The sequence below is a fragment of the Anguilla anguilla genome, chromosome 2 (genome assembly GCF_013347855.1).
Source record: "Anguilla anguilla isolate fAngAng1 chromosome 2, fAngAng1.pri, whole genome shotgun sequence".
NCBI lineage: Eukaryota > Metazoa > Chordata > Actinopteri > Anguilliformes > Anguillidae > Anguilla > Anguilla anguilla.
In genome coordinates this window covers 29,209,640-29,232,756 of record NC_049202.1, presented here as the reverse complement: position 1 = coordinate 29,232,756, position 23,117 = coordinate 29,209,640, and the positions used below count along the sequence as shown (strand labels likewise).

The following is a 23,117-nucleotide window of genomic DNA, read 5'->3' as shown; positions in this document are numbered from 1 at the left end:
TTTAATCTTCTTCTTGTAAGTGATGTTTGATAGTAGTGAATGACAAAAACACACGCTCAAGTACTGCCATCTGCTGTAGTGGAGTGTCTGAAGGAAATCTCCATAAAAACGTTTCCAAAATACAAAAATGCCACTTACTCACGCCGACAAAGGACTGTCTATAAGTCATTAATTAAAACTTGCGAAATTAAATAAGGTCTTTTCCAAAGCAATGCTTCCAAATGTTTCCTAAATACATTATTATATTTTAATGACGTAGCTCGGCCACCAAGTTTTTATCTTCCTATCTGAAGAGAATGTGGTGATTCAAACATTAGTGTCAACGACTACACTATATTTTTGAATACTTCTCTGCATGCAATGCTTTGAGTGTATGAGAAGCACACGATGAAAAATAAATAATAATAATAATAATAATAATAATTATTATTATTATTATTATTATGTTTCGAAAATTGTATTCACAAATACATTTTTAAAATTATTTTATTTTATTTTATTGGCTATCTATTTATCTATGTACAGTATCTATTTTACAATCGCTATTTATTTGAAGTTGCAAATGTACGTAAAAGAACTTGTACATTTTGTGAAATTAACTTGACAACCAAGTATAAACATATCCTTTCTGCAGTGTAAGTTTTAATCGGTTGTTTGGTACCAAAAGCCAGGGTAGTAGGCACCAGTTCCCATATGACCGGTAACGTTGTCTACTAGACCAAATCACTATGCAGATTTTTGTGTGTAATTTGACCCAGGTCTGATTGGGACAAGGAGTAGAGGTGCCTATTAGTATGTAGTGACTGTGAAACTGTCTCCACCAATAATTTCCTTAAATCTAGTCCAATCATCCATAGCCTAGGGATGCTTCTCTTTGGCATTCAAATGATGCTTAACTGATATAAAGGGGCCTAATGTGTGCCAACATTCCGCACACAATTACACCAGCAGCAGCAGCCTGCACTACTGATACTGTACAAGGCAGGATGGATCCATGGATTCATCCTGTGATTACATGCCCACTGTAGCCTCATCTCCCCTGTTCTTAGCTGACAGGAGTGGAGCCTGGCCAGGTCTTCTGCATTCTGCACACCACAGCTGTAGACAGCTGTTATTTGAGCATTTCTGTCCTTTATGTTAGCTTTTACGAGTCTGCCCAGTCTCCTCTCTCATTAACAAGGTTTTTGCCCACAGTACCGCTGCTCACTGGATGTTTTTTGTTTAGTGCACCATTCTCTGCAATCTCTACAGACTGTAGTGCATGAAAATCCCAGGAGGGCAGCAGTTTCTAAAATGCTGGAACCACCACGTCTGGCACCAATAATCATACCACGGGTAAAGTTTCTTAGATTACTTGCCCATTTCAAACATTTGATTGAACAACAACCAAACCTCTTCACCATGTCTGCAAGCTTTATATACTAAGCCGCAGTCATGATTCGCTGTTTGGAGGAGCAGGTTATTTGCGTTAACGAGCAGGTGTACCTAATTAAGTGACCACTGAATGCTTATATCAAGTTTACACATTTTATATTTTCCTTCAAGATATATTTATGATAAATTTGGTCCTCCATATTACTGCAGATTTATAAATCAGAGACAGAAATTATTTGACAAGTCAATCATTTAGAGTACATTTAATGGGAAAGAGTGCACATGATGGTACAAATCACTTGGACAAAGAAATGAGAACATGCATCAGTCAGTATTAAAACAAAGCTGCTTCTTTGTTCCACAAACAAGAATTTCCATTCAACCAGATACACACAGAACTTTAAAGTAATTCTATAAACCAAAATTTTGAATGCAAAAGTTGTTGACCATATGAAACTGACCCGCTGTCTGCTCAACTTTTCTCGATCATTTAAAAACCCTGTAATAAAATATTCACAATCATTTGTTCTTCTTAGCACTGTTTTCCCCAACCCCTTTCACAATTAGGATATTATTACTGTTTATTACATTGTAATGGATAGGAAAACCAAAACCAAAGCCATATCCAAGGTAGCTTTGTTTTCTCTACATTCAAAAATCTTCTTAAATACAGCTGGAATCCTTTGAAAACTATCAATGCTGTAAGAAGTCAATCTGAATAGCAAAAAGTACTGTTTATCTCAGTAGAAAAATTATTTTCCACAGGTGAAACAATGTAAATGACACATTGTAAAATGCATTGTTTTCTAAAGAAATTATAAGATACTTGTGCCTTAGTAAGCCAATAAAATAATAAATATTTATAGCAGCTACATATTCCAGTTCACCATTAACATTGTATTCCTGAATCCGATGAGCCAATAAAATAGAGGTTTCTCCATGAATAAAACTTCTCCAATAAGTTCATGATGGAATCAACTTTAGCATCAACACACATTACAAAAAATTAAAAGTATCATTAAAAAGGCAGTAGAAAAGTAAAAAAAGAGCTGCACAGCCACAAATTAACCATAAAAAACAAAAAGAAAAAAAAAACATGACATACAAACACTTTTATATTTTCTGCCTCCCATATAAAAGTATAAATATCTTCAAAACTTAAATGAACTGGACACAACAATTTTCAACCATTATGTTTGGATGAATGAGGTAATAGCTGTGTTCTCCCTCCAGTCACTGAAAGTATTTAAGACCTGCGACCAGGAAGAACTTCTCCAGGAAGATCTCAGAGTCGAGGACAGCAATGTGGGCGGCCCTGCCAATGAGGGAGTTGGCGGTGTTAGGCAGGGCGTGGATAACGTCATAACGTACTAGGTTGCACTCTTTGTTCTGCAGCACTGGAAGAAGCAGGTTTTCAATCATCTCAGCATACACTGGACCTGAGAAAGATGATGGAATAAGGAGCAAAGTGATGAAGGCAGCAGACCAACTCCTGTGGTTTAGGAGGCAAATCAATGTGGTATTCAGTGCATAACAAATGGTTGGTTCTGGTGCTAAATGCAAATACAAAGTAGAGGAAGGTCTAGAAGATCCAAAAACGATAAATTACACATTATGGACTAATTAGCTAGCTAGCTTGCTGGGACAGGACTGGGCTGAATGAACACTGTTTGGAGTAAACTACAGCTACATGTTTACATGCAGAATATTTCATCATTATGAATGCATATATTCCGACTGAAGATTCCAAATGAACTGTTTACATGCATGTTGATCTGATTCGAGTGTGGATTTACATGCATGAGCAGGTAATCAGAATAAAACTTTTTTCACATGCACAGAACCCCAAACTTAGGCTAACTTGATCTGCCGTTTGAGTACACAATACACATTTCCAAATATGCGTTGTATCATGTGTACACAATATTTGCTTAAAAAAGACTAACATTTATTTTTTACATATTACATTTTTTTTTTACTGTTTTTACATATCAGGCAGCAGTGTCAATGAAATACAATTCTCCTACCGTTATTAATCTATCGAGGGGAAGTGGTGCCTACTTTTAAGGGTTAACATTTGCACAGAGTTACAGGAAACAACATGCTAAGCTCATCAGGAGATTTTAGGACAAATCCGTAAGCCAAGATGCCACTGGCACAGTTGGCAGACCCCTGGCAAAAAAAGGCCTTGGGGAATGCGGAGAGCGAGGTCAATTCTGGCAGACCCAGACCTGCAAACTCATCAGGGGTGAAAAAGGTGACAAAGATGTGAACCTCCTAGGGGGGTCCGGGGGGGGGGGGGGGGGGGAGAACATTTTTTAAATATCAGCTTTAAAATGTGGATTTACAATAGAGTTTAGCATGAGGATATAGGGAAAGAACTCAGCCTAGAATTAATGTAATCTTACTGCTAATGTAAGGGGGACATCAGTTCAGGGCACTTAAAAAATAAAAAAAAAGTCAAGAGAGTGCATAGCCGGTCCAAAATTGTATCAAAATGCATTGCATCCACTATACAATAAAGCTGATCAAACAAAACAAAAACACAATATGCACAACAACTGACAAATCAAATGGAAAACACAGCTTATGTTATATTTTGGTAGAGAGAGAGAGAAAGAGAGAGTTTTTATAGTGGCAACATGGTGTGGCAAGGTGTGTTCTATTACACACATTAACTGACTAGTACTGATAGTTTAAGTTAAGGCACAGTGGTGGCTGCTGAGCTGAAAATCGAGGAGGCAGAAAACTTCCCGATTATTAGTCTTGACTTTCAATCATTTTCCTTGACTAACAAGTCTGCCCACGATCTGAATAATTCAATTGTAGTTAAACTTCCTTCGTCACGCCATGCTATGAAGATCAAATAAATTCAAAATAAATGATAAACTCAAAAATGCCATCTAACCTGTGCTCGTTCAAGTGACAAAATCTGCGTATTCCAGATCTTTGCCATTAACATTTTCGGAGCGTGTACGTTTATCCAGTTTTTAATGTGCTAATGTCGACTGAAATGTGCACAATTTTGCGACGCAAATAGAATCTTTTCCTCGTCTAAACTAATTGAGGAGAACTGTCTCTATCATATTTAGTAATATGTAATTTCTAATCAAGCACAATAATTAAAAACAAGTTGACACCAATAATAACGTTAATCAGTTTAAGGCATTTTTTGCTGTAAGCGGTGGGTACAGACAATTTGACAATTAGGACGTTGGCTCTTCTCCATTGCTCTTAATGGTCTACAAGAATACAAATAATTTGAAATCCACGCCTGCAAATCCATTATTAAAATACTTGGTCGATTTGTTATTCACCGCCGATGGCATTAATTTTTACTTGTTTAACGTGACTTTCGAAAGGTTAGCTAGCGTTGTCGTAAAATTTAGTGTTAACACATTACTACGGTTGCGGGTCAGGCACTTTTCACGGTAAGAAGAAATTTTAGGATAGCGCTTCTAATAGGCTATTGCCTGCTTGTGTCGAAAGTGCTGCGACGGAAACAGCGATAGATTTACCCACGAGCCACATCTGTCCAAAATGTAAACAAGTAAGGCAGTCCTCAAGGTCGGGGAAAATTTTGTGACAGCGTCACCCAGCGAGTGAAGAGTTATTGGCTTATTACTAGTAACTGATTGTGGCGAAAACCTTCGGTGGCAACCCCCCCCCCCCCCCCATTTCAAAAACTCATCGGATTTACACAAATGACCTATTTTGGATTCAAAACGGCGAATTTCGCCGAAAAGCGACTAGTTTGCAGGTGTGAGACCTTTCTCTGTAGCTTGCGGTAGCTACAGAGCCATCGTGTGAATAAACATGCGCAGAAGAATATTTACTCCATCCAAATGAAGTCGTCAGTTTAAGCTTTACATGGGTAACATTCTCCAATTGACGGGATTATCAAAAGGTTTACGCCACCCCTTTCAAACCTAATACAATTTCAATCAGAATGGGAATGTCTGTTCCAATTGAGGTCGTTGCATGAGACATTTTAATTCTGTTTGGGTTATAGAAAACTACTGGTGTGAAACAATGTAAATGACACATGGCTTGTGCTACATAGGCTTATTAGTTCATCATTAACACTGTATTTATGAAACTGACGAGCCAGTAAAATAGCTATTCTATTAATAAAATGTATTTATTCCAAAATAAAATATTAATAAAATTTCCCCCCTTTCCCCATTTTCATGGTGGAACTTTGAAAAACATCAATTAATGGCAAGACGTGGCACAATCCATTAAAAAAAAAACAAAAAAAACTCTTGAGCCGTATGCAAATCCCACTGCACGGGGCTTCAATCACCCACCATAGCATGTCCTCAGCTATCAGCCACTCTATATGATACCCTCTTTTCTTTCTCCCTGTATGAATAAAGAAAAACTGGAACTTTTTTTTTTGCATACGGCTCAACAGTTTTTTATTTTATTTTTTTATGATTGTGCCACTTTAACTGGAAGCACTCAAGAGATTCATATCTGTCAATATACACACGCAAAAAATCTTTCTGAGTGGGCCACTTGCAGTTGGATAGGGGATCGCGACTCACATGCAGCATGCTGTAGGGATGGTTGTGGTCCAGGGTCAATCCCTCCTAAAGCAACCAGAGCTAAAGGCTAAAGCATCTTTAAGACCATGATAAGCTCCAAGACTCAACTCTCCAACAACTTTACAGCCAACGAACCAAGCACAGGAGCATATGTCTCGTGTTCAGCCTCAACAGATCTAAAGTTTTAATTCCAGATTTGGGCCTATGTAAGTTTCTATGAGGAGAAAAAACAAACAAACAAAACTTACTGAAATAACTTACTCTGCCCATTTCCCTACTTTATATGTGTCCGCCGACGGCATGGCTTACTCCAAGATGCCTTACCTGACTGCTTGTCCTTTAAGGCCGTTTTGCACATCTCAATGCGAGCAGAATGGTAGGGGACATAGCGGTCCTGCAGTGAGCCAACCAGCACAACATTCTTGAAAAACTGAAGACCTGAAAAAAGTTTGAAAGATAACTGTCACAAAAATGCAATTGCATTGAACTACAGTTGTGCAACTCCAAATTCCGGTGCCACTCTAAATTCCAAAATTGCTTGAAGCAGTTTTAAATAATGCTGGTATCATATTCAGTTCATTAAGGAACCAAGAATTGATGTCCCAGGATTTCAATTAGTGCCTACTCCAATTAAATATCACATCTATAAGCCACAGTTTTCTTCTTTTAAAAAATGTTTTTTTTTAGAAAATAAAATGTATATAATGGGCAAGTTTCACATGGACTTGAACCCTTTACGCTCAAGTTCCTATTTAGCACTTAAAACTCAATGACATGGTACCAAAAACAATAAACAAACAACTTGGATAGATGGTTGATTCTGAATAATTAATGTTACAGTGATGGCCACGATTATGATAATGTTGTTATGCCAGGTAATACTACAAAAAAGGACCACCTTCACTTGAATGTTACTATGAACACCTGCTGAAGTGGTTGGTAATGTGAGTGTTAAATTCAAACCTTAAAACCACTGTTTCCTTTGACCTGACATTACCCATACTACATGAATGTAGTAACTGGGAGCTCAAAGCTGACCTGCTTTTTTGCTCAGCTTGTAAAGAAAGGATTGACGAGGGTCCGGGTGGTCACGACAAGTCAGCTGCAGTAAGGAGCCAGACTTTTTCCACTTCTGCATAAACCAAAGACCTGTGTGGGTTTAAAAAGCAAAACAATTGGGAAACAAATCACAGAACCCCAAAAGCAAGATGAGTCTTAACTCATTAAGTAATTTGGCTCACTATGGCATGCTAAGGCTGCTTGTGTGTACCTTTTCTTCGCGATGCAAGGAAACACCTGGCAAAGATGCATATTTTTCACATGTGCTGTATATAACCGCATTTGCTTTCCTAACTTCCTGCTGTACTGCATATTTTCCAGTTCATCATTGAATGGACAATAAAACAAAACAATGATACCCCAACCTGGATATCAGAAAAACTGCATGCGGTGCAGTCTTTTCTGCCTCTGTGTTCAATGTTTTATAAAAACAAAAACACCATGTATAATGTTTGTGATTAATGCCTGCACTAATCATGAAGCACAAAATAACTCCACCTTATTATTGACATGTAATAATAATGTGCACTGCATTAAAAAAACCAGTCACATCCATCCTTTCTGTCAGCAGTATAGATATGACGCATGCATGTCTGCCTTGACTACATTGTTAGTCCTCCGCATGTTTTACTCCTTATTTATTTTTAATATCTCCCTTTGCCTCCCTTCTCTTTTTCGGCCCCATTGGCTTTCTCCTTTGGCACTTTGCTTCTTTTTTTAATTATTAATAATAAGAATAAATATAATTATAATTATCACAATCCTACCTAAATAATAGTTGCTCATGAAAGGCTGTTCTTTCTTACAAAAGGTCTTCAGAAAGCAAAGTTACAACATTTGAGCAAGTGAAGTTGTTATTGCTTGAGGAATTCATGAACTACATTCCTGTTAAAATCACTGTGTACCGAAATGTGCAAAAGGTCTCCACGTTAAGTGAAGTTGCCGTTTTCATGCCGCTGATGAGTTTATGCTCATGCACAACCGTGTTGATGTTAATAAGATCTCTCAAAGTGAGTCCTTATCGAAACCCCCAGGTGATTCCAGTGAGAGTCAGAGATTCCAGTGAGAGTCAACACATATTGCTATGTGTCCAGCACTAAAACACAAAAACAGCAATCCTAATCATCTCCTAAAACTTAAGAAGAACTGAACTCAGGATTGATTAAGGAGTTAACTCTTAACTGTCTCACTGTCCCTTTTGAAGTCACGGTGGATGTTCAGTAATGGATGGAGGCCCCTAGGTACCCAAGGTGAAAAAAAAAAAATTCAACCTGGAAATCCGTACTCTCAGTTTAGCAATCCATATGCCATCCATGCTTGGTTTAAAAAATCCATGCACTCCATTTTGCATTTTCTGAATGCTGAAGTTGTTGAGCTGATATGTTGATTCAAGGCATTGAGCTTGGCATAATGAAAGCTCCTTTGCACGCTGTTTTCTTGAATTCTGACGTGGTTTCTGGCTTTGTAAAAGTAGCTTGTTCATAGTTGCCAGTTAAAGGCATTTTTTTATTCTTGGTAATGATATAGCTGGAGGAAATGTTTTCTCTGCAACTCCCTCCTTGCAAGCCTGCCAGCCTGTTCCATACAGCCACTACAACTGATTCAGAATGTTGCTGCCTTACTTGTCTTCAACGTTTTCAAGTTTCACATGTCACTCCCCTACTGAGGTCACTCTACTGGCTACCATTTGCTGCAAGGATCAGGTTCTAAGTCCTGATCCCGACCTACTCTGTAGCCAACAGGACAGCCCCCGCCAAACTACAGGACATGAATCAACCCTACATGCCAGCTTGACCACTCCGTTCTGCTGCAACAGGGTGACTTGCACTCCCTGCCACCTGGGTGAATGGTTCACACTCATCCCTACCATGGAGCTTCTCCACCCGAGCTCCCCATTGGTGGAACGGACTCCCCATTCCTCTATGATCCACTCGGTCATTGCCCATCTTCCACCGTGGTCTGAAGACGCATCTCTTCACACTGCACCTGGACTAACCGTCACTACTCTACAGGGCACTCCCAATCTAAGATTGCTCTTATCACTTGAATCCTTCTAATTTGTTCCTGTAGCACTTTCATGTTATACTGGAATCTCCATCCAGCACTTATATTGCACTTGTATCGTTATCTTGATGTTGTAGCTCGTCGCCATGCCTCCTAGTTTGACTCACCATAACTTTCTGACCTAGCCTATGCTTACTCTGTGAACTGGACTTAATGTCTTCATGGCTATGGACAACTGTTACATAATGAGTATTTAACCTGAAGGGAGGAGAGGTTTCTCTGGCATAACTAGAATTCTGGTGCCACTCTAAATACCTAAGCCTTGCAGCAGGGCCCCTCCGTCTCCAGGTCTTGAACCTCCCAAAGACAACAAGTTTTAAATACAGCATATAAGTGTGTCTATGTGAGTGTGTGTTTTCTTTCTCTGTATTTTTATGCCTTTCTAGAAATCCAAACTGGTGAGAATGGCCTTTAACCTAGCCATCCTGAACTGGGAAGCTTGGCCAGCCAACCTTATTTTCCCTCTGCCATCCTGATAGGGAGGAACCGGTTATGACGCTGCCCAGGACCCTGAAAGCAACTGATAGATCAAAGACTAAACAATTACTTCTGATTTAAAGTCTGTTTAGATTAAGTGGTCACCAGATGCTTATTTAGTATTCATGTTATATGACTAGACACAGCCAATCATTTAATTTGTTATATGAATAGGCACAGCCAATCATTTCCTTAGTTAAATCTTACTATATGCTTATGTATTAACCATGTACCAATCAGATATAATTATGCATGTTATTTTTAAAACACTTTGCATATGAGAGCAGGGACCGCCCCTGCTTTCTTCAGTTCAGCCTTATCCACCTTGTCGTGTGCATGTACCGTACTCTTTCTGCAGAAATAAATCCTATTTCTTATATGATATACCTCGTTGTACCATGTTATTCAAAGGAGAGAATTTTGTCTGTCCAACAAACCTAATTGGATCTGTGTTTTGTAGTTGTTCCAATGACCTTCGGTATGCACTTATTGTACGTCGCTTTGGATAAAAGCGTCTGCCAAATAAATGTCATGTCCTTTTTGGTCTATGAGAGTGATAATTTAGGTGCACACACATCTTTACAAGTGTATTTCCCTGTCCAACTTTTACTCAAAATAATGATGATAATCATAACATTAATATAATGAAGGATGATCTTTTCTTTTTTTAAATCCAGGAATTCAGCAGTGTTTATTTTGAATATTAAAAAAACAGGTGAAAATCGGTATATAAAATTTGCCGAATGCAAAAATCTGATCACAAATACAAGAATGCAAAGATCAGGGTGAATTACGAACATTGATAACTTTTCATTGCATATTCAGCAGCTTTTCTCCCCTTTTTTCTCTCCACTATCTATTTCTGGAAGCTTGTTTTGAGCCACCATGCTTTCTGAAACACTACTAAAAGCGTTCCTCTGCATTACACCCCAAGAACAGAAAACTAGAGGGGTTTGTCTGGGGGTATGCACATTGGGAAGAACTATTTTAAAAGAACAGCTGTGTAATCATCGGTTTTGGTGAACTGTAAGGGTAAAATACTTCAGATTACTGATCGGTAAGGCTGGGCATTTCTCACAGGAAATACTGGATGAAGTTATTGAAAATGTCCAAAAACTGGGGGAAAAAATAGAAGAAATCTGATATTTTTAACATTTATTTATTAAATTAATTGATGGATCTCATGTGCAGCAGTGGCAAATGTTTGCAACCATAGCAACAGCAACAAATGCTTAAAGTTTTGAAAAATCAACGCCCACTTGCCGGGTACTAGGAACAGCCTACGAACACATTAATAGGCTGGTGCATTCATTCACTTAATTTGGACCATCACGGAAAGAAAGAGAATGCTTTTTTCTTTTAATAAAACATTGTTTGGGACACCCCCAAAACATAGTTAAAAACAGAGCATGCTTAAATTGCACCACTAAAACAAAACCGGGTCCACTTTTATTTCTTAAATGTTTGTTTTGGTACAGTAAGTTGTACGTTGCGAGGTTTGAATCTTTGATGGAGCTTTTGTTGCTGATGTTACTGTAATGGGGAATGAGCGCTGGGTAACACTGCTGCTGACAGGGGCTGTCCGACTGTACCTGGACTAACTATCAGTTCATACCAGCGCATTCAAGAATCTGTATAGGCCTACATTGTCACACTTTGTTTCTCCCAGCATTTGGCAATTTGCTATTGTTAAAATGCAGTTAGATACAGTAGGTCTATACAAATAACACCATCTAGGCTACGTGAAGGTTGACTGGTTACCATCCAAAACTACCTGAAAAATCACTGAACTCACTAAAATGGAGTAAATTTGCCACTTCCGTAACAAACATACCAATCAGCAGCCTATATCCCAATAACATCATCAAATCTTACTTACTTAAATGAAATTTTTTTTATCCACACACTGTATTATTGGGGAGGGTATTTGACCTGTTTTGCAAAATTGGGGGGGTTATAACCTCCCATATCCCCCGTAAGTTACGCCCTTGTGTATATCAAAACTAAAATTAAAAAATGGTGCGCACAAGGAGAAAAGATTGGCAAATCAATTTTCCATGTCACATGGATTAGGCAAAGAATTAATAGCCTATAAATATTATGTTCAATTAAATTGTAAGCTAGTTGGTTCTACCCAGCAATACATGGACAGTTCTGCCCTGTCATGATAGTGCTGCTTGCTTCTACTGACAGCAGATGAGGCTTCTCTCATTTATATTGAGAGCGATAATATGCTCTAATATTTTCCTATTTTTATAAGATAAGAGATCCCTGGCTTCCCCCCCCACCCCCTTGAGATTTCAGGGGCATTTGCGTGAGGACATTTTTGCCCTTTGCCCTCACATTTCCAACCCTGTTGTGAAGCCTACCTTAATGACGCTGTAGTGTATTCCCCTACATTGGGCAGTCATCTTTCCAACAAGTCAGTTCGTCAATATTCTGCCCTGCTAGAAGTGATGACCACAACTCTCGTTTTGCACATCTGCTTGCTATATAGTGACTCCAGTTAGATAAAGTGTTCTCAGCTGTATTACAGATCCTTCCATCAGAACACAATTTTATTATTTTGCTTTGTTTTTTTCCCCCCTTTAGTATTTCTGAAGGTGACTCTGGGTGGAATTTCAAATCTCCATTGGGGGTATGCACCTCTTGGGGGCTCTTGGTCTCTACAAGGTTAACAGTTTGTTCAGGTTATTTACTGGCATTTAGCAAGTGATCTTGTCTAGAGAAAATTACAAGACAAACACAAGTGCAGAGATCAGGGTTTTAAGTGCAGCAGTTCTCTAGAGGGGAGTGTATAGTCCCGAGATAAACAGCAAGTGCTAAAAGTGCAGACTGGACTGAGCTTGTCGACTACCCCACTGAACATTAAAATAAATTATAAAAATTACATAAATTATAAAAACAAGAGCAAAACTAATGTACAGAGCATTAAACTACATTAAATTTCTGGATATCTATGGGGTGGGTTATGGGTGATAGTGGGTCAGTATGCTTGTGAGGATGGTTCTTTGGTGGTTTGAGAGTTGGGGGGTCAGATTTTGTGGGATCTGGGTCAGGAGGGTCTGTGGGGGACCCAAAGCAAAAATTAGAATCTGTCTAGTTTAACCAGATGCAGAAAAGTTGTGCTATTGGTGTTTTTTTTATTTTTTGTGAATTAAATTTTTAAACTTTCCTCTTTTTATCAATTAATACATTAATACATATAATCTGTATAATTATATCTGTCCACAGATTGGGGCCAAAACACCCCACCTATAAACACCCCAAAATGTTGCTTTTCTGTTATTATACAGTAATATACATGATTAACAAGAATGGAATGATGCTATCCAAATGATATTTAATGGAACGATGCTATCCTTAATTGTGCACAAAAAAAAGGAGCTTAAAATTATTTAGACTCATTTGTTTATTAATTTATGTAATTCACTGTCAAAAGAAAAATACACAAAACTTGATGTTTTGACATGCATCTATATATTTGTCAGAAGTAAACAGGTGTTATTATTTTATGTACCACGTGTACTTTCCTGCCTGGTTAAGCACTATCTATATTATTTATTTTAAACTGGGAAAAAAACGATTGCATTTATGAGTCATCAGTCAAATTCTAAGAGACAAATGTGTTTTAAACATCAGCTTATGAAAACTGAAAGATCATTTTATGAGAAATTCTGTATTAAATCCTTATGATTGGTTAATTATGCCACAATGTAGGTTAAAAACACAACACAAGTTTGTTTACAAAGAAAACAAGATTCTAAGCAAGATTAAAGAAAGGACCTCTTTAATTGTTCTCGCACAATGAGGTACCTTTCTAGGCATATACAAATCAGATGGTTGGTACAAGCCAATGGTCACACATCCCACTAGCAACATAGCAGCATTTTTCCAACACACTGTGTGCCACCACTGCGAGACTGGGCTAGTTTCACGTTAGTTTCACGTTACCGCTGCAACCTCTCTTGCTCATATAAAGGTATGTCAAGCATAGCTCACCTGTATTGACCAATGCAGAGCTGTTATACAGGGTTCCCAGGTGTGGCCCTGACAAGGACAGGAAGGTGTGTAACTTGTTCAGGTAGTACTTGAACCTGGGCCTTGTCAGCACAGACCGGATTATTAAATTCCCCAGGGAATGACCCACGAAGCTGTAGGAAGAATTTCACAATTATCTATCAAATACCAAATAAAATTATTTTTTGGTGCAGATAGATTGCAAGAGAATTGAGTAGAAAGAAAATAAAATAATAAAAATTTTTAAAAAAAGAATTAATTCAGCAATATTTAAAGAAAGCTAACAGTGCCTCAGTGTTCTAGGCCATGCCATTGACCCCCATTGCACCACTGAACACCTAAAAATCATAAATGACGTTTAAGCTTTTGCATCAACAGCCAAAAAAAAAGAAACGTTACAAAATGCCGCAAGTTAGTCAATATAGCTCATGTTATCTATTTAGCTAATGCTATGAATTCATACAGTAATTGATCAACAGGTTTGAGGTTAGTTAGGTCTTGTATTAATGTAACTTCGCTAGTTGGCAGAGTGACCTAGCTAGCTACCTTCACAGAAGCATAGCATATAGTATCACTTTGTTAGCTAGCTAGCTGGACATCTAGCCATTAAGTAGCTGGTGAGCTTACTAGCTGGCTATACTACCTAGCAAGTTGCCAAAGCATATAAGCTATAGTAGAAAATTTGTTGCAGCAATGTCAGTAAAAAATCAGTAATGATAATGCTAGCTTAGTAGCTTCATTGTTACAGTACTCAATAATTTAACTTAGTAAAAGTCTGTAATATAATTTACTACCATTGCATTCAAATATAATAATAATAATAATAATAATCGCAACAACAAGACAATATAAATCAGAAGGCAATGCAAATGTTGGACATTAATTTACTGAAATTTAGACAATCTTTTATTGTAAAAACATATTATATTCAATGAATATTCACAAGACTGATACCTGCCTTATTTTAGAGATGGTGAGATTATAGATCTGGATGTACTGCACAATTTCATCCAAGAGCCGGTCTGTCATCGACTCAAAATCAGCAAAGGTATCATTCTGTGGAGGGAGGGAAACAGCTTAACTGTGTGAAAAAGAAACAATATACTGGAGACTTGCATCAGAATATCTCAACTATGACAAAAAAAACCCTCCTTCCCCAGTTGACCCTATGGCCATTGGATTCCCAAGCCACAGTCAGTACTGGTATGTTAAGAATTTGATCAGGATGGTAGTGGCACTGCACTGTACTAGTGCTTCAAACGAGATCAGGCCTGGACATTCAAACTTGCCTGATGGCCAAGCGAAAGGACATTGTTCAGTTAGGCTTCTGATTTACCTAGCTTTCCCAATTATGCAAGTATGACAAAAAATTAAAAATGAAATAAAAATCACAGCTGAGTAAAATGGCTTGCATGCATAAAAAGCTGCTAGGTGATGTGAAATCCAGTCCAAAAGAATGGTAATGGTAGAGAGAAATTAATTTTTTCTCTATACTTAAAGTAATAATCTCGAAGATTTTCATTAAAATAAATGTCTTAAGTCACTATCTATCGCTGCATTGGGTAACACAATGGTGATTGAGCCTATTTTTATATTAATTTATACTATTATTATTATCATAATTCATGATTAAAAAACTTGGTGTCTGTGGCGACATTCCCGGGAAAAAATCACAAGCGGCGCACAGTTAGTGACGCGTTTTTCATCACCCATCAATGGTTGGTCAGCCAGAGAGGGTAGGCGGAACTAACGCAACAGACTCGCTCTTCAACTCACTTGTGTGTGAGCGGCGTACTGTTTTTCCAGTGTCTGCATGCGTTACAATAACAGAGAAAGGGGGGGTTGGGGGAGCTATGGAACCCTAAAAAGTTTTTGTGTAACATGAGAGATCATATTATTTGTTGATGTAGATTTCGTATTACATTTAATGACAATGTAACGTTACTAAATTACATAGCTATTTGCAACGCTAGCTACCGGACCATGTCAAGAAAGACAACATTACTTTAGACAACGTTGCGCACAGTATCCATCTCTCATATCAGGTAACATTGCGTTAGCTAGCTAGCTAATGTAATTAACACAATCTAATGCTAACAATTAGAAAAAACGCTAGCTAACGCTACCGACCGGTACCGACCTCGCAAACCGTCTCTCGAATGCAATGCTGCCTTGTTGCAACGTTGCAGTGTAGCTAACTTAAGGCCAGTTCAGATCAATGATTCGCAACGAGACTGGGTGCAACTTGCAAAATTCCAAGACGTCTGATTGTAAACGTTCTAAAACTGCACTTGGCGATTTGACAAGGACGGTCTTTTAAAACCTCAGGGCAGGCAACGGCTCTGCTACTAGCCAGTTCACACCGCTGCAATTTTCTCTGCAACATTCTAAAACCGTTTCGCCTCATTGTGAATCATTGATCTGAACTGGCTTTAACGTTACCGTTATTTACATTGCCATCGAGTTCATAAATATATTATAATGATCGGAATAAAGCCGGGGTATGTGGAGCAGAGCCGGGTCTGATTTCTGAAGACGTCATGCAGGAGAAAACTAAATAAAAGAATACGGCAGTATGGATTAGCATTGTTATTATTTTATTACGCTTCCTCATATGTTCCTTCAGCCTTTATGCCCTTTTTGATTAAATCTCCTTTGTTTTTGTTTTATTCTTCTTGTTCTGGTTGCTAATTTAACACCCAGCTCAGCTTTATTCTCGAACAGTTTAGCTAGCAAAACCAGAAACACCAGGGGTAACATTTTGCAAGGCAGTTGTTTCAAAAATACCACACAACAATCATTCACGAAAAAGACTGCTTATTGTGCACGAGATACATAATTGCACGAGCCACAGCGAATCCCGCAAATTCTTCTCTGCAGTGTAAAGATGTTCATACCGGGCAAAAGGTGGATAAAGAACGTTTGCAGAAATTGATCATCACTAATTCTACCCCAGGTTTGCTAGGGCATTTTAACCCGGCTCGGCAGTGTAAAGACATCTTGAGTTAGCCTAATGTTAGACAACGAATGAGTATGTACATAACGTTACTTTTATAACAACCGTTTTTTATTCAGTAAATAGTAAGTGTTATAGTTGGCGTGCCAACTGACTGACGTCACACAGGCGACACTGGTTGGATCCGGTTGGATCTATGGGAAGTGAGGTCCAAAAACACAGCTGCAATTACCGCTTCTCGCCATTGGCACCGCCATAGAGAACGAAACTGAAATCTTCGAGATTGTCACTTTAAGGCATTTGGATTTGAGATCAAAAGATGCATGATACAAAAATACAGACAATCAGCTTTTAATTCATATTTACATGCATATATTACCGTTTTACAGAAACAGCTGTTTTTCTGTTGAGTCCCTCTATGCAAAATAAACGGATACGAAGAGCTATTCAAATAAAATTGAATTGAACTGAAACTGTGAAATATGGACATGTGCCATGGCTTGGGCATGTATGGCTGCTTCTGGAACAAGCTCAATCATCTTTACTGATGATGTAACAAAGGAGGGCAGCAGTAAGATGAATTTGGAAGTGCACAGGCAGATTTTGTCTAGCTATGTACATAGAAATTCCTCCAACCTTATCGGCCGGGGCTTCATCTGGCATCAAAACAATAACCCCAAACACACTGCCTGAGCAACCAAAGCATTCATCAATGGGAAAAAGTTTTAGACTGGCTAAGTCAGTCACCTGATGTAAATCCAAATGAGCATGGACTGTACTACAAGAAAGATATAGAGGCACTGGAAAATGGAAAAAAAAGGGAAATCAAATTGATTCCTGGTGTGAAAGACAAAAGCTATGCTTAATGATGCTTAATCTCTTCAAGCTTAGTAAAAAAAGACTGAGGGGTGATTTGATTAAGGCTTAAATTCATAAAGGGGATTAACAAAGTAAAGAGATTCTTCAGGTTCAGTTCTGTTAGTAGAATGAGGGGACACAGAAATTAGCAAAAAAAGGTAAATTCTGTACAGACATTCAAAATAATTTTTCACGCAGAGAGTAGTCAATGTGTAGAATAGCCTGCCAGGTCACATAACCAGAGGCAGAAATTTTCAAGACCAGGCTTGATAGGGTGCTAGACACTATCTAGTCTGTAGGTAATCACAGCACTCTGAACAATTTAGTCAGGAAAATGGCGAGCATTGTTGGGCTGAAAGGCCGGTTTTTGTCATTGTGTCATGTCATGTAAGGGCTATGCAACCAAATTAGACTTCATTTCTTTGATTTAGTTATAAATTCCTCTGTTCGTTTATTTTTGCGCAGCTGAAAATTGGGGGACTCAACACAAAAACAGGTTTTATAAATATACAGCATAAGTAACAAATTTCCTTATGCTTATATTAAACAGTTTTTATACTCTTTAAATAATGGATGTGCTGACCTGGTTACGCTCTGACATTAGGAAGTCAATACGAGCTCCAGGTAACCCCAGCTCCAGGTAGGTCTTCACCAACCGCAGGTCAGCACTGTTACCTGCGTTTATGGATGGAAGTGAAACAATTTTGCCGATAGGAATACTGATTTTTATACATGATCACATGGCAGGAAGCTAATGCAAGCTTTTCATCTCATCTTAAACATAGATATGCTAATGCTGCATTAAGGGAATTGCTACAGTTGCCAGAGTGGAACAGTGTTTGCATTTGATTCATGCTTCATTGAACTGCTGGTCATTTAAGTGTCTGACATTCAATGCCATTTTCATCTCATTAGGGCGGTTAAGGTGACAGACAGTAAATAGAAACAGTTCACCCTAATTGAGAGAGAGAGAGAGTACTAAATCAACTAGTAGTATGTAATACAACACCAGCTGTTTTTACACTGGGGACAGAAGATTCCAGTTCAATGAAACAGTTAGTATGAGATGGTTTCATGCAAACTCAAAACATAAAAATATTCATTACATTATTAGTCAAAATAAGTCATTATTAGTGGTGTGAATCTTTTCTCAGATTTCATATGCATCTACTATACAATACTGGAAAGATACGCTTACAAATGCAAAAATTACATCTGATTCACCTCCAATTCGATTCAGCTCTGATTCAGTTCAAAGTCCAAACTAGCTGGTGTTTTTTTTTTTTTTTGACCTACTTTTTTCAGAACCATTTCCACCATGCTCATTGGTAATGATAATCATTTTGTCACAACTACCTTTGTTGAGCTTTAGTCACCCTAGGAACAGCTCCACTCCATTGATTTGCAATTTACTGTAACAGGGCCACAAAAATAGGTCAAAGTCGAAAAGAAATGAAGTTATCCTTTAACTGGTAGCAAGTTGCTTTTTGCTAATGTTGCTGCTGCAATGTGCCATGGGCCCTGCATACTCAACATATGCCTCTATTGCCACATGTTCCATCATATTCATTTATTATTCCCATGCCATGTGTATGCTGCCATCAACATATTCCCACAATAGACAAGTGCATTTTTGTGTTTTGTGCTTCCAGTGAAATCAATCGGTCCATATTGTGGCCTTTTTACTTCACAGTGGCAGTAAACTTTTCACTTGATTGCAGCACATTGGTAGTAGTTAGAATGTAGGTTGTTACATATTTTTTCTCTCAAATCCTAAAAGTTCAAGCAGTTCATGTTTCCGGTAGGAGATGTCAGCAATAGCTAAAATAGGTGTTTGTTTGCGCTCTCTGTCTTGTTCCTATCAGAGTCGTCTAAAGCAGTAGTTTCCAAACTTTTCAGACCCAAAGCACCCCTGTAAATAATTTATATTTGTGCAGCACCCCAATATGACATACGCAGTTTGCAACAAGTTTTTATGCAAATCTTCTAAATTCGTATTAAAGGGAGAAAAAAAAATCAAAATATTTGTCACATTCAGTGTGGTGGAGAGCCAAATTTGTCACGCCTAGCAGTGGAGAGAGCACACGCACCTGGATTGCGTTAGCTAATCAATCCAGGTGCTTAAAGGTGTGTTCTCCTCCACAGTACGGGGCCAAGACCGGGAGTACACATCGAGAGAGAGCCTGTTTTGAGTTCCATCAGTCTGAGCACAAAAAGACAAAGAAAGAAACTGGTCACCTGAAAAGTTGACCTTCCTGTTGGTGGAATCTGTCTTACATTGTTTTTATCGCAAAAAACTTATTTCGGGTACTGTTGACATTGGTACATGTATTGGTTCTGTCATAGCACAACATCACAAACCTCTCGATGCTGTGTATTGCATATGTTGAGGTACATCATTTGGTGCCACGGAAAATGTCAACAATGTCCCTGTGACCTCTGCCAGAACCTTCCAGGTTGCCCATGCTGTTTTTGTCCCATGGCCAACAAAGCTGGACATTGTGCCACATCCAGTTAGAGCATGGAACATGGGCAGAGCACCTGCCTTTTCTGATCCAAGACCCGGGAAAATCTCATGTGCTGCTAGGTAACTGAAATTCTTGCCTATTTCAAAAGCAAGCCAAAGCTCAGTGCCTTCTCTAAGACTTTGCACCACAGAAACATTTAGCACAACAACATCCTTATCAACAGTACAAATTAGTATTGTATGATGGCTGTGCAGTGCAGCACATGAAACATGTAGCAACATCCTACTTTCAGCCTCCTCATGGCTGCATGTCTGCATATGTGATGATGAGTTGTTTGTCATCCCTGTCAAATGAGTTCAGAAGGGCCTCAGACAGTAACTTGAACAGTTCCGTCTTGTTTTCACCAACACGCAAAAAGTTTTGCATGTTCGAGGGCATAGCTGTTTCAGCCACCACGACTGTGGATCTCTTTGCCACATTTTCATCTTTTGTTGTGCCTTTTAGAGAATCAGTTTTGTAGCTGTCCAACATAAGGTCAAGACGAGTGACCTTTGAATGCTGTGATGCTACATAGGGTAGGATATCTATTAGGTGTAGTCATCAAAGGTTTTCAAAGTAGCAAATTTAAGCGTCTGGACAATAGCTGCTCTATCAAGAACTACACTGGTGACAACAGGAGCATCTCTCTGGACAATAGCTGCTCTATCAAGAACTACACTGGTGACAACAGAAGCATCTGACTTGGCTGTGGAAACCTCTTCCAAACACGAGGAGGTCACTCTTGCTACCAAGACTGAGTCTGCCATTGTCTGATAGTGTAGGAGGACATGCCTGGTTCTCATGGTGAAAGAACTTTTCTAGGTTTCCATCTTTGGTTTGGCAACCGATGTAGAGCCTTCTTGTACGTCGCTTTGGATAAAAGCGTCTGCCAAATGAATGTAATGTAATGTAATGTACTGTAGTGAATGGTTCCACGTCATTCTTTAGGAAGGTCAACTGTTTACCGTTTACCTATGCTTGATGTTTTAATAGTTTTCAAGCTGTTAAAGACCTTGAGCTTGCTGTGAAAAATGGGTGTTCTTTTGTAAAAGCTTGGAACTGATCATGTCCAATCCTATGGACATTCTGCACAGTCATCACTGCTTCAGGACTGGCTATTTTTTGTGTCAAGGGCAATCAGATCCAGGCTTTCTGTCACAAATGGGTTGTCGAGTTCCTCAATGACTTTGACAAAAGACTAGACGTCTTTGTAAAATCCAGCCTGCATACTCGCTTTCTCATTATGGTGATGACAATCAACATGTTTACCTTGGCTTCCCTCTTCAAATTCTCCAATTACCTGGATGCACCAGGATTGTCAGGCAGACTAAGAGCTCCTCCATCTGCTTTGACACAAGCATTGTTCTGTTCGTGGGTTTGATCAATCAGGATCGTAGAGAATACTCTTTTGGTTTTCGGCACAGTGAAATGACCAGCTATATGCTCTTGGCACACCTCTGGGTTGCTTTGTGGGGAGCTCAGCCATATCTCTGAGATGGACAGGTATGCACCTTATCCACCTATCATAGTCGACGTGTTTCATGGCATGAAACCAGGTTCAGGGCATGAAATCCTTTCATTTGGGCTCGCATATCTGGGAACTCAGCTAAGTGTCATTCCTTGAGACATGCAGATTACACTCTACTGCCAATATTCACTCCAAACTGCTCCATTCTGGATTTGTACAGGTGACAATATCATACAACTTGAAAACAGCAGCTGTGTCTTCATCCAAATACATTTCCTCTATATACATTACTAGATCTGCAAAGACACTAGCCACAGGATGTGACTGCTCCATATTCATATCCTTTGATGCACTAGCGTTTAGCTCTAGCTCTGTTGCACAAGCCTGTCAAACATTTTGAATGATATTTAGCCTCCAAAACCACCATATCACTAGCACTAAATTATGCCAGAAGCTGAGTGCCATTCAAAAGAACTGCACACCTGTGCACTCTACTGTCAACCTGAAATGTAGTAACCTCATGCTCTACAACTTTTCCTTTTCTCTTCATGATGAAAATAAGCTGAATCTGATCTGCTTGAGATCATCATCTGTATCTTTATCCTCTGCCACACATGCTCTTTACCACTTCCTTTAGCATTCTTTTGTTAAATTTCAGCCTAGACATGTTGATGACAGCATGCATTGTTTGCAATGAAAGCTGTTTCAGTACCATGCTCTTGATATCATCTTTCCAGTTGGAGTGTTTTTGGAAGCTGTCTGAAGTCCTCAGATTGTTGTAGGTTTTATACCAGAACCCTGTAGCCAATATGCTTGTTCTGTCTTTTAGATTATAAGGGACGTGTCAGTGATTCTGCAGTATCATCTTGACAAATCTGACACAGCTTCCAATTTGTCTTGTGCTGAGCTTGAAGGGTCTGAGTTCTCAGAGTCCACAAGTTTGAAAGTTTTAGATATTACATAATTCAAATTAACTGAATAAAACAAATCATCAAACCTGCTTACTAAATTGAAGCCTTTTTATCCTCTCGCTAGCACCTCTCTCTCTGTCTCTATCTCTCTCTCTCTTCAAAGGCTGTCTTAAAAATGGGGAATGATAAATAACACCTGCTACCCTACATGGCCAAAAGTATGTGGACACACAAACATCATATCCATATGTGTTTTTTGAATATTTCTTTCCAAATCCATGGGAATTAATATGGAGTTGGTCCCCCCCTTTGCTGCCATAACAGCTTCCACTCTTCTAGAAGAGCTTTCCACTAGATTTTGGAACATAGCCGCGGAGATTCACTTCCATTAGGCCACAAGAGCACTAGCGAGGTTGAGCACTGATGTTGGGAAATAAGGCCTGGCTCGCAGTCGGCATTCCCATTCATTCCAAAGGTGTTTGATGGGGTTGAGGTCAGGGCTCTGTGCAGGCCAGTCAAGTTCTTCCACACCAAATTCGGTGAACCATTTCTTTATGGACCTCGCTTTGTGCAAGAGAGCATTGTCATGCTGAAACAGGAAAGGGCTTTCCTCAAAATGTTGCCACGAAGTTAGAAGCACACAATTCTCTAGAATGTCACTGTATCCTCCACCAAAGTTTTCAGTTGGCACAATGCATTCTGGCAGATAGTGTTCTCCTGGCATTCGCCAAACCCAGATTTGTCCGTCAGACTGCCAGGTAGTGAAGCGTGATTCACCACTCCAGATTCCAAAGGTGGTGTGCTTTACACCACTCCAGCTGTGGTGATCTTAGGCTTGTGGGCGGCTGCTTGCTCCCGACAAACTGTTCTTGA

At 39.0% G+C, this 23,117-nt stretch overlaps 1 protein-coding gene across 7 annotated transcripts in view; it reads right to left on the bottom strand.

Moving 5' to 3' along the window:
- Positions 1-1,621: 1,621 nt before the first annotated feature.
- Positions 1,622-23,117, bottom strand: part of LOC118221529 (protein FAM135A-like) — an 84,954-nt gene continuing 63,458 nt past the window's right edge. For 6 of the 7 annotated variants that reach the window (XM_035406663.1, XM_035406665.1, XM_035406662.1 and 3 more), the window contains 6 exons: positions 17,942-18,033; positions 14,503-14,600; positions 13,527-13,678; positions 6,963-7,073; positions 6,249-6,362; positions 1,622-2,813 (listed from right to left, as the gene is read on the bottom strand). In XM_035406663.1, coding sequence (XP_035262554.1) covers positions 2,608-2,813; positions 6,249-6,362; positions 6,963-7,073; positions 13,527-13,678; positions 14,503-14,600; positions 17,942-18,033 — 773 coding nt within the window. In that variant the 3' untranslated portion in view covers positions 1,622-2,607. Of the gene's footprint in view, positions 2,814-6,248; positions 6,363-6,962; positions 7,074-13,526; positions 13,679-14,502; positions 14,601-17,941; positions 18,034-23,117 lie in introns of those variants that run through there. The other variant, XM_035406667.1, reaches the window with a different exon arrangement.